This window comes from Nasonia vitripennis, chromosome 5 (assembly GCF_009193385.2).
Source record: "Nasonia vitripennis strain AsymCx chromosome 5, Nvit_psr_1.1, whole genome shotgun sequence".
NCBI lineage: Eukaryota > Metazoa > Arthropoda > Insecta > Hymenoptera > Pteromalidae > Nasonia > Nasonia vitripennis.
Window position 1 is genome coordinate 3,517,819 of NC_045761.1, and position 12,112 is coordinate 3,529,930.

Genomic DNA, 12,112 nt, shown 5'->3' on the forward strand with positions numbered 1-12,112 from the left:
TAAGGAAACACAACACCTTTGAAAAATAAAATACGATTTATCGCTCATCGAGCTGACGAGCATCGGCAAAAAGCAACAGTTTAAGCTCATCAGCGTAACGGCGCGGACTCGAAAAAATTAGCACGTGATGTTTCATGCGGGAGATGATGAACGGCTTTGAATTAATATACAAACGGAGCACGCAGCAGACATCTACTGCTCCTCCCCAGCGAGACTGTGCAGTCTCCGCGAACGAATCAATCCGGAAATCTCGAGACGTGTTCTGCTTCCGCTAACAATTCCATTTGCGCCGAGGCCAGATTAAACGTGATGTATGCGACATTAGAATGAAGTGAGTGATTACTCTGCAGAAAAGTTTGGAGGGCGAAAAATTAATAATTCGTGAGCGCACGATCATCAATCACGAAAAAAAAAATTACACCGCAACTCTTCTTCCTTTCGGCTCGGAGATGCGCGGAGAGGAGAGGGTTGAGAACAACAAACTTCCAGCCGAGTGATACAGTTATTTAATTTGAGGGCTGCCCGAGCTGTACCCAGGGAGAATCGAAAGGGTTGAAATTCCGTCGGCTTGAAGCGAAAGGATGGATAGCTACCCTTTTTGCTGCGGCTCGCTTGTATTTTACTTCCATCAGTATTCTCAGCTACAAAAAGGGTAGCTTCCATCTCTCACGTCTTCATTAGAAAAATGTTCTCGAAAGCACTGTGCCTTCTTGCGTATCTTCCTTTCTTGTGATTTAAATGTCGTTTACGATTGATGCCCTCTTCAAAGGGTTCCTTCGTATATTCTAGCGCTGCGACGAAACCCGAGCAGAGTCGGCGAGAGAAGCGCCACGCGCTGGGCTAAAATTAAATCGCTTTTGAGACGTCGACGAACAGAATAATAATTAATGTTTGGATTTGGATTTTCGCAATATAAGCCCGAAGACGGGAGCAGTGTCCCACAGCCGCAAATAGAGTGGAAGACTTTCCGGAAAGCAAAACAGACTTCCCGGCGAATCGCTAATGAGAAAGGGGAGAAAAGGAAGTTTGCGCGGTGTCGCTTGACGTGGCTGCAATAATAACCACGACTCCGTTAAGTGCCAAGTGAACGAGGCTCCGAAGAATATTCAACGGTAGCCGTAATTTTGCACGCGAAGACCCGTATATACATAATATTCAGCCGCTGGTATCGATCGCTGCGAAATCAAATACCGACGGCGAAAGAGATGGAGGGAAGGAAGCGAGAGCTTAGAGGACAAAATCAAGCGGCACTTCAATTAAGTCGCGCTTACGGGGTGGATCCCTTTTTTCGCCTTTGGTTCGTTATATTTCTTATAATGCGCGTATAATTATACAGAGGTTGATTCCTTGCAGGGGCTTCGCCGTCAAAGCAATTTTTACTAGAAGGGTTCGGGCTTAAAAATTCGAATGAATCGCATTCATTTGGGGATACAAATAATGGACTTAAGGAACTGAGGGAGAGACAAATAAATATGCTAATGCTGACTCGATATTCTTTATTGCTTGGCAATCGAATTCAGGGGATTTTACATTAGACATTTTTTAATTTTAGATTTTTAGCATAGAGTATTTTTCAGCGAATTAAAGATTGTTAACAATACCTGATCCTATTGAAAGTTTAAAAAACTGCTTAGTTAAAGCGTTTCAGTTTTCTTTTTTCTGTTAGAGAAATCGGATTCCCTATTATTATGTGCGACTGGGCGTTGTTTTAGTGCAACTTTGCTATTTGGTCAGTCTCTAAAGGTAAACATTACTTAATATAAATTTACATATTGATGTATACATTTTTTTAGGACGGTGGGATCGCATTTTCAGCGTTCGTATGAAAATATTATCCTATGATATTACAAAAGTTGCTGAAGATTCTTTTAAAAGTTAAACATTTTATTGTTTAATAATATCTCTGGCTAATAAATAATGTTTTATCAAAATTTATGTATAAATATATCATCTGAATATTCTCGCAGATATTGGATATCTGATTAAAAACAATTTTTTCTGCTCTGCATGATTTTAAAACAACAATTTATGCGAAATCTGATTCGCAATACTGTACAAACTGAAAGAACATGATTATATCATCCTCAGTGCCTCTATCAACAATCCTCTTACACATATATACAATTAAATAATTATCATTCGTTTTAACATCTGATAAATTCGGTTCTGTTTCATATTTGACATCAATGGAAGACGCACTTTAAAATTGCTGATGTATACATATAGATTGGTATAAAAAATAAAACTGTTCAACAAGAACTCTATGACTACACAAATTCAACAGCTGCGATTAATTAACATACGGACCTTTCACTTTTCACTGGTTAAGGCACTTTCTTATAAAAGAAATGGTTATTTTTTGATTGTGCGTGATTCGATAGTCTGACGACTACGTCAAATCTCGTTTACATGATCACTATATGAGTTAGTATGTCAGTACGGTAAATTAGTACTTTTATTGTTAAATTATTACTCCTTTTTCTCAATTTGTTGGCGCATCTCGCCGATGCGCGAGTATGGCTTTCCATATCCTCAGTTCGATTCCACCCCTGCGAATGGAACATGTTCTTTTAGATCTACATATAATTTTAAAATTATAATAAAAAATACATTCAGAATGACAACGTACTTCAAATTTAATCTACGTAGATCATCTCGCGTAACGTAAACCAAGATGTCTTCCAGAGTATACTGCTCAGAGACAAACTGCTCAAAAGGTATTATCGTTAGCTATAATAATACTTATAATCAAACTTAACAACAAATTTCAATGTTCATTGGACATACCCTTTCGATGGTATTGCCATCTATATTCAAGCTTTGTAGCCACTTTATTAATTGTTCGTCAGCCGTTGGTTCATCATCGCGATCCGTAATACTTATTTGCGGTATCCTGTAAAGTGAGATTAAATTATTTCAAATTAAACTATGTAACCTCTAGCGAATCAACCAACTGATGGTTTTACCCAAGATTCCTTCTTCGTATCTTTTTATCGATACTTTCACACAACTCGGTCAGAGCTCCCAATTGCGCTTTTTGCTCGTCCAGTGCTTGACACAGTAAACTCTGGTAAGCCTTCTGGCTCTCCAACAATTCGTGCAGTAGTTTCATGTTCTCCACCTTGATGGAGCCCATCTGATCTCGATACTCGTGCCAGAACTTATTGTGCTCAGCGGAATCGCTCGTTTTATGTGATTTTATGGAATTGACCGTGGAGACTCCAGAAGTTGAACCCTCTTCTACGCCCTCGGTAGTCGACTGGGCTCTCTCTTGTCCGAGTAAATTAGCTCCCAATTCTTTGAACAGATCGTTAAGATTCATATTTATCTAAATCAAATATTTTGCCCGCTAACGAACGACTACTAAAGATTTGGTATACTCTACCTGGTGATAGCACTGTGATTGCCGCTTGTACGGCAGTTCGCACGAGATTGTCCAGGGCAAACATCCAGTGAGGCTTTATGCTGTGCATTCTAAGAACCTCGTTTACGGCTGTTTGGAATAAGTAAATTGCCAACTGTATCTGATTGATGGCAGTCGAGTCAAAGTCCAGCTCTTCCTTCAATTTACCAATGGCTATCGTGATCGCTTCTTGGTTCTGAGTGGATATGTAATCCTTCAGTGCCCTCGTCAGCGTTTCCAGGTGGTTCTACACATGAAAATACAATGTTGCATCGTGTTGACACGAAAATTGACAAGTTCTCAAAGAGTCGCATACCATTTGTAATACAGTCTTCTGACCAACGTCTGATTGGATGCTCTGCATCCAGAGAGAGCAAATTTTCGCTTCGTCTTGACTTAGAACCCGCGTGAGAGTCATTCGACGCTGGCTATCCTTCTTCAGCAAGTAAAAGCCTCCCTCTTCATCGCCACTTTTCTGAGCCAGCTGACCTGCTTCAGAAATTTTTCATTATTAGTTTTTACCGAACGATAAATTTCAACGCAAGACTTGTCAAGATTGTTAATGTCGTTTCTAACTGTCTATACTTATTATAATTGGTTACAAAATAATTGTCTCGATTAAAAAAACAGCAATAAATTCCAAAACAAAGGAACGCACACGGATAACAATGTGTGCTTCGGTGCGCAAGCGGAAAAAAACTCGGAATAAACAGCGCTAATTTTCCTGGTATACATTAAAATTTAATGAAATCTGGAAGCGTGCGTAATACCTGTTAGTTCTACGTCCGGCGACAGCAGACCGCCCGATGAGCTCCTCCTCGTCATGGAGTTCCCAGCAACCTCGGGCTCGCTCGCCTCGATCGAGGGTGTCGTGCCGATCGTGCTGCAGCTACACAACATAAAGCAAGTTTCGCACACGTGTTTATTTTTGCACGACAGTGCGAGTGTGAGTGTTTTCGAGCTGACGTTTCAAATCACGGCGCGTTTCGAAACGGCCGCAGTCAGCGCGGCGTCGTCGCCAAGGCGCAGCACCTTGAGTATATCGTACCTCTTTCTCTCTTTGTCATCGTGCAGAGCGCAGCTTATTTATAAGAGTCGCTGCGATTGTGATACACAGCTATGCCGTACTACATAGATGCGATCTACGCGTGACATAACGAGGTGAGATTTTCTCAAGTCTTAACTGCAGCCGCGGCGGACGAAGTGCGTTTTATACGGCCGTATATAAAGTGCAAGCAAAGAGGCGGTGCATTTTATATGAGGTCGTCGTGAAATGTCACCTCGGTGCTCTTGACAGCAAACTACTCGTACAACTGACTAACATTTAGGTAGTTCTAAGCGTGTCTAAGCATTATGTACTCTCGCAATGTTTAAACGATCGCTTGAAAAGGTCAAAGCGTTGTGTGCAGCGCCAAGCTCGCTCGATCGTGTTTGTGTTGCTTCTCACGTGGTGGACTGTATGGGTCATACCTGTTGTACGAAAGACTTGCAGCCGGCATGCTGATTGGGGAAAGAAGATGCGCTGGACTGCGTTCCCTCAATCGACGTGATTTCGGCAGTTCTCCATTATGTACGACGCTTTAATTTAAAAGCAATAGCACAAAATATACCATAAAATCAAAATAAATGGTGGTCTGCTTGAATGATGGTTAAAAAGCCTTTCATTAAGAAAAAAAGTAACAATTATAACATTGAAAGCTGACAAAAAGTGTGTGTAGTCTATGCGCTTTGGATATACGAGTTCGGAGCATTCAATTTCCAAACCAGTGCGTAAATAATCAATTACCTGTCGTCCGATTGCGACGCGTGCATGGGGGATTGTGAGACGATGTTGTTGTTGGTTTTGTCGCTAATCATCATTTTGTCCGCCCTCTCGGCGGGCACTGATATACTACGACTGAAGTCTGGAGGGGCAACCAAGCGGAGTGTCTTCTTTTTCCTGAAACATAGACAATTAGCCGCTCAGTATCGTTACGTACTCCGATTACACAACGTTTTTATAGACTTGCTTACTCTATGATAAAGGGATCTTCCAACAATTCGGCGGCGGTTGCTCTGGTGTCGGCATTGACTTCGAAGCAGCGCAGTATGAAATTTTTAGCTTTTTCTGATAACTCGGGTGGTATTTCTGGATGTTTTTTGTAGAAGCCAACCTGTTTGTACAGTCAAGTGTTTAAACACTTGCTTTGTTGTTTTGAAACAGCGGAGAACAATAAAGAGACTGTGGAGCGTTACCTTGAAAACGGCCGCTTGAGGAGACCCCAACTCGATGAACGGAGGCTTGCCGGTTGCCATTTCGACTATGGTGCAGCCAAGAGACCAAATATCAGCCTGTTAATTCAGTATAATAGTTTCAGTATGCTTCGGTCACTAGAGATTCGAAGGATAAGAAACTCGGAAGATTAACTCACCGGTGCTCCATAACCGCGTTGACCTTTATCGATAACCTCCGGAGCCATGTATTGCAATGTTCCAGCAAACGTTTCCGTGCTTGGACATAGACCAGCCAATCTCTTCGACATACCGAAATCGGAGATTTTGACTATTCCGCTGTAGGTGTTCACCAAAACGTTGTCACCTGCAACCGATTTATATCCGTCAGTTTTCCAAACAAAATATGAAGCTCTAAATTCTTTGAATTATCTTTACCTTTGATATCTCTATGAACGATTTTCTGATCATGCAAGTATTTCAATCCCTCTAGCATTTGCTTCGTGTAGAGAGCAATTGTCGATTCGTTCCGTTTTAGAGGGCCCCATTTCGATTTCAGCAGCGCCGATAAACTTCCTACGGAATCGATAACCAATCAGATTTATGCCTAACAAATACTTAAAGTTTTCCAATTTTGTTTCAATTCTTACCTCCAGGAACCTGCTCCATAAAAATTTTGAAGAATCCATCTTCGCTCACGGAACCCAGGTACTGAACAATGTTTCTATGCCGAAGTTGACTGTGTAACCTAATCTCCTCGTGCAATGGCTGCACGTCGCCTAGGTTTCTTTCTCGAATTTCTTTAACGGCGATTTTAACTTGCGTGCTCAAATCGCGTGCGGCGTAAACGACGCCATACGTTCCTCTACCGAGAATAACGCGTTTATTCTGGTCGTCCAAGTCATACTCGAACTGCAACGGGAAAAATCATGTTTATGCGTCTAATTAACATTAAGAAACGTTTGTGATGCGCTTATCAAATACCTTGATTTTCGATGAATCATCAGCCATATAAGCGTCCAAATCCGTAACCATTCCTTCCTGATCTCTCGTCATTTCCAAAACGAGATCGTACAATCTTTGTCTACAGTGTACAGAGGGTAAATATATTTGAAAATCATCAGAATTCTCGTGAACGTACAAAAAAAGGCACCGTTCATCCCTTTTATACAGGCTAACGCTTCGCAACATATTGGCAGTAAATAACCAATCGTGGACCTGTTTGCAATTGTGTTTTATACTTTCAAGGCACAAGTTAGAAATTTGGATGGACTTTTCGTCAGCTCCAAGATTCACTATCACATAGCTTGGCATATAAATTTTTGTTGGTTCCAACACTAAAATCTGCAACGAAACAATTGTTAAAGATAAATTATGACGTAAAGAGGTTGAGCCTAGCATTGAACTTTGTTAGGGTGACTTACTGGAAATCGAATACTATCTCCAACTTCTGACTTTGTGGCTTCAATAAAATATTCCATCCAGAAACTGAAAATCTGCTCTTCTGGAGAAATTTCGGTTTCATCACTTTTTTTACGAAATTTGTCTATGAGAGTGATGTTTCCTATTGTGGACTTAAGGTACCAATCTGGAGGTTTTAATTTAAACATGCATTCTGCAGCTTTTATAGCTTTTGAGTAATCTTCCGCAAGAACACTAATCTCGAAAAATGTAGCTACATCCCAGTAATCTTTCAAACTCGATAGACTGCCTTTTTTTCCTATCAAATTATTGAGTACCATAGCAATATGCTGAAGCTCTTCGCTCTTTGAGAATTCATTACCAGCCACGACTAGCAGAGTAGCCAAGTTGATACCAGCAAACTCATTGGGCTGAACCTCAAAACCTTTTCTGTACCAATTTATTGCATTTTTCAGACTCTCTAGATCAGTATGCCCACTTTCAACAAACATGTCTTTATAAATTCTACCACACAAACCTAACATATCAGGAACATGATTTTCTTTTTTCTTCAATGCTTCTTCAATTACTTTTAACGCTCTTTCTCGATCGCCTTCTTTATGTCTACGATTTAAGGCAAATGCATAATGATATCGAATAAACGGTGTATTTATTGCACTTTTATGGTTTGGTACTGTTCTCAAATCATCAACAAGTTGAACCATTGCATCATAGTCCTACAAATATTTGTAATTACCAATTCTCCAATCAACTGAAGTAGCATTATTTCTAGACACAAAAAGAAATTACCTGTATATCTCGAAAAGAAATTAGAAGACTCAAAACAACTTCCCCACATAAAACATTTGGATCATCCAATCTCTTTTGCATATTAGTGATGGCTCTTGCAAGCTCTTCACCCGTAAGGGTTTCTCTTGCTTTACGTAGATCTGTTAAAAATTTCTCTTTTATGTGTGCTCTGAAAAAAATTCGTTTATTTTTATCATTTACTTATCGCCAACACTTATGAACAATTGGTTTACTTACTTTGAGTGTATTTCAACCTCTTCATAAAGTTTTTTCAGCCTTTGCGTGAGATCAATCATTTCTTCACCTCCAATTTTAGGGGAAGTAGATATAGACAGACTAGTATCGCAATCCACAAACTTGTAAGGCAAAAAGGTATAACTACCACAAGATAACTGAAAAATTACTTTGAATTAAATTTTTGCCTAGAAAATTTTGCTTGGTGTTATTAGATTTTTATTTCAAAAGTCATCAACTTTTTGGTATCAGTTACTATACTGAATCAAATTTAGGAAAAGTTTGAGAGATGTGTACACAGCAGTGTGACAGTACACTGAGTGAAGCGTGTCTGCTTGGGGTAATCCCTATATTAAGATGGTGATGTCATATTTTTCAGGAGCTTTACAGATGAGGAGTATATCAAATGTAGTATAAGAGACATCAGATAGCAAAGTGCTGTTCAAATGTACAGTTGTCACAGTACAGTGGTGCACAAGTTAGTTCAGGTATTGTAAGATAAATTTAATGCAACTGTATTTTGTAAGTAATAGAATAAAAATTTATCCATATTGAAAGCTAATTTTAAGTTAATTTCTGAATTATGCTTTGTGCTTTATGCATGCTATAGATATAAACTATTTTTTACCTTTAATCGGATAGTTGCTTCTGAATCGACATCATTAACTAAGAGAATATTGTCTTTCATCCCAAAACTTTCTCGCACTCCTAAGTGGTAAAACAGGGATGATTGCTGCAACTGTATGCTCAGATCGACTACGGCTACATCTGCATTATAAAATGTATCCAGTACATTTGTTTCTCCAAAGTCCAACTTTTCAAACTGTATGTGATGTAATCTGGCATTAACTAAATTGCATGCTTGTTTAACATGTTCTAATGCTTTTTTTCTTTGATTCAAATGTTCCGGTTGTTGCGTATCCAAGAGGCATACTATGTCCATCTTAGGTCTGGTTAATATTGTAGTGTTTCCGGAAAGATCACTGTGTGTCCCAACGCTGTCAGTTCCAGATACACCTTCTACCGCTTGACCTAAGAAAGTTTAAATTTTTATAGATTATCTTGTTTATTGCACACCTTACTTTTACCAGTTGAGATCTCACCAGTAGTTTCAGTAGTATCTCCGCAAGTGGAAGGCATTTTGATTGAGTTTTGTAAACAACTTGTAAAAAATATCATTAAAACATGTTGAGGTTAGTTTTGAGCACTGCCAGACTTGTTTACCCTCTGCAAGTATTCTTCTGCCTGTAAAAATGAATGGTTCTCAGCAAATTCATTCAGTTACAACAGTACCTTAGCACAAGCAATAATCTATTGTTTTATTTTTAATACAGATTTGACACTGTGGCCTCCAAATGAGGCTTGCTGAACTTGCTCGATGTTTACACAATTAAGATGACAATTAACAAGACACTTAACGGTTCAAACATTCAGCCTCGTCAATATTCGAACTGCTACTTAGCACCTTTTATCTGATAATATTTTTTAATTTCTTTATTAAAAGTTATATCGACAGAAGATTCATCCCAACCTCGGATGCTGGGAACGAGCTAAGGTACACCGGTACACGTTGTGGTCTGCAGGGATCACAAAGATCCGCCTTCGATTATTGAGAAAAGGTCATGTTGACAAATTACCTTATATAGCAGTGATCGAGGAAAACTTGGTCCATTTTCTTCGGAAGCACTGTGTGTATGAAGTTGCGGAACGACTGTCGTCTCGTTCTCGTATAAGGTATAGCAGTCTGCAGTTGTACTTTCGCTACGCAGTTTGCCCGTTGCGACACAGATGTCAGGCCAAGCCCTTGCTCGGTCGATAGCGCGTATTGCGTATTTTTCATTCAGAATTTAATTGTTAATTGTTGATGATGCAGTGGAGGTAAGAGAAAGGAAAAACTGTACGAGTAATTGAAAGATAAGAGCTCGTACTTATTTGCGTTTAAACGTCAACAAGGAATAAAAGTAAACACGGAAAACACGAGCCGCTCATAACTTTCAATAATATTTATCGATACCGAAGCTTTCGCAGGTTTTAAAAATATTTCGTAGAATTCGTATCAACACTTTTACCTGGAGTAGACCGCAGACTGGCAAAAAGCAACGTATAATCTAGAAGACCTTAATACGAAAGAGAGAACGGAACAAAACACGCGTCCAGGTATGCCATTATTATCTTATCGAGGCACCTGAAAAATTTACAACCTCGATGCCCATGGCACAGATCGAAATCGGCTGAAAAAAATTACAAAAGCGCCGATCCCTCGTATTATTATTTCATAGCAGCAGTTTGATACTCGATCCGTTATTATAGACTCGTCGAAGCGGCAGAGCAGAGCAGAAGACAATCTCTCGCGCGCGAGCGAGAATAATCGAGGTTTGGAGCCCGAAGCCGCCAGGCAGCCGGACCAGGCCAGCATAAGCCTCGCGCAGCATCCACGCCCGCGGTCGGGAGCCTCGTGCCCGAGTGGAAGCGAGAGTTCCTCCTAGAGAGAGAGACGTCTCGCTCGGCTCGTCTATTCTTCTTCTCGAGCGCGGCGACTTTTAACGAGGCTTACTAACCGTTTGTCGCAAAACACTTTTGTCGATCGAATAGAGTCGGCGAATCAACGGGAGAGCAGGAGCCGTGAGCTGGTGACTTTTCTCTCTCTCTTTCCCCCCTCCTTCTCGCGGCAATCGCTCGGCCAATCGAACGCCAGCTGTGTGTGCTGCAGTGCGATGGTGTGTAGGCTACTGCGACTCCTTCTCTCGGTGCTAGGGTACTTATACCGAACGCGACGGACTGCACTCCGTGAAAACGTACCGAGCGACGGCTCGAGAATAGGCTTTCAGAACCTCTTGATGATGTTGGTGATGCTTTTCCTTGAAATCTTGAGCGGAGCCGAGGTGGAATAGTAATTTTTTTTAATAATCCTTATAGATACATTGTAGAGCCCTTATTTAATTATTATGCTCTGTCGAGTTGAATGTTTGACGTTGTATTCGCTAAATCAGCTTATACGCATCACATCCAACGATATGCTTATATCCAGCAAGATTCACGCCACAGTCCATTTTTGCTATTTTGTCAACTATAGTAGTAGAAAAAATAGCAAACAGTACATCAAGAGCTGTTTTAGAAAAAGAGAAAAAAGGAGCGAGTCAACGATGCACGTCGCGCGGGGAATTCGTAAGCGCGCGCTCGCGAGTGCGTGCGTCGCGGCAGAGGCGAAAAGGAAAATAGTGGGGCGCACTGATGCGCGGAGCGGCCACTCCGCGACGCTCCCCTTTCACGAGGATCGCAGAAGCAGCGAGAAGGCAGTCTCTCCGGCAGCGCCGTGCACAGCGTGCACGATGTTTTATAGACTTTTCACCTTTCGGAATCACGCAACTTCTGATGAGATCGACCAATGGGAGTGAATTTTTTTGGAAATTCAAGTTTTGGTGATCTGGAATGGAGGAGAAGTGTGTGGGAGGGTTATATCAACGCGCTTCGTCCAGAAAAAATCGGCCAAGCAGGCAATTTTATTTGAAATTTTTACTACACTAGAAACGACTGTTGAAAGTAATTATTTCTAAAGAAGTTGCCAGTTTGGCCGATTTTTCCTGGTCCGAATACGTTGGCGGGACCTTCCCGCGTATTTTTCCCAGGTTCCGCATAACTCTGACTTGAATTTAAAAAAAATTTCACGTCGATCGCTCGATTTTATCTAAGGTTGTAGGTGGTTTCGAAAGGAGAAAAGTCGAAATATCCCACTTTGCGGGCACGACTTCTTGAGATTCTGCTTCCCTGCTTCTGGGGGTCCCCCGGAACTGGCCTGCCCCACGCTGCAAACGTCTGTCGAGCATAGCTCTAGCGAAGGCGGCTTCCCCACCAACTGTTGCTCGTACCTTGACTTGGGTTGCCCTTAACTCGCCTTTTTTTTTTGATTGACCCCTGCGGCCTGCCGACGCGCGAATTTTCGCTGTATATAAAACTGTGACGTCCGCTTCTACAGCGAGTACGTCACAAACTAGTGGATATAGGATACCGCGCGAGCGTGTAGGAGCATAATACACAGACGAGTATTTCCTTGAC

General features: G+C 41.0%; 2 protein-coding genes across 9 annotated transcripts in view; one reads left to right on the forward strand and one right to left on the reverse strand.

Annotated features, from left to right (window-relative positions):
* Positions 1-12,112, forward strand: part of LOC100122071 (ras-related protein Rab-27A) — a 120,437-nt gene that overhangs the window by 65,230 nt on the left and 43,095 nt on the right. The window lies entirely within an intron of this gene.
* LOC100123601 (mitogen-activated protein kinase kinase kinase 15) lies at positions 1,480-9,826 on the reverse strand. Of its 5 annotated transcripts, none has more exons than XM_016986941.3 (21): positions 9,697-9,826; positions 9,163-9,304; positions 8,688-9,091; positions 8,063-8,217; positions 7,826-7,994; positions 7,039-7,752; positions 6,599-6,958; positions 6,265-6,526; positions 6,053-6,190; positions 5,815-5,981; positions 5,639-5,734; positions 5,417-5,556; positions 5,190-5,342; positions 4,874-4,981; positions 4,174-4,292; positions 3,720-3,895; positions 3,386-3,650; positions 2,967-3,297; positions 2,788-2,893; positions 2,630-2,706; positions 1,480-2,549 (listed from the first exon to the last, which is right to left on the reverse strand). In XM_016986941.3, exons 2-21 carry the CDS (start codon positions 9,236-9,238, stop codon positions 2,483-2,485), a joined length of 4,083 nt encoding a protein of 1,360 aa, XP_016842430.1. In that variant the 5' UTR covers positions 9,239-9,304; positions 9,697-9,826; the 3' UTR covers positions 1,480-2,482. The 5 variants fall into 5 exon arrangements, with proteins under 5 accessions (XP_016842430.1, XP_031788272.1, XP_031788273.1 ...); XM_031932412.2 differs by lacking the exon at positions 9,697-9,826 and adding an exon at positions 9,479-9,668 and having other exon boundaries at positions 1,486-2,549; XM_031932413.2 differs by lacking the exon at positions 9,697-9,826 and adding an exon at positions 9,392-9,486 and having other exon boundaries at positions 1,486-2,549.

Excerpts from the sequence above, each read along its gene's own strand:
- LOC100123601 (XM_016986941.3), bottom strand. The coding sequence starts at position 9,238 with ATGATATTTTTTACAAGTTGTTTACAAAACTCAATCAAAATGCCTTCC. Across the intron at positions 5,557-5,638 it reads CTCAAGCGGCCGTTTTCAAG|GTTGGCTTCTACAAAAAACA; the intron begins GTAACGCTCCAC and ends CTGTACAAACAG. Across the intron at positions 2,707-2,787 it reads ATGGCAATACCATCGAAAGG|TTTGTCTCTGAGCAGTATAC; the intron begins GTATGTCCAATG and ends CCTTTTGAGCAG.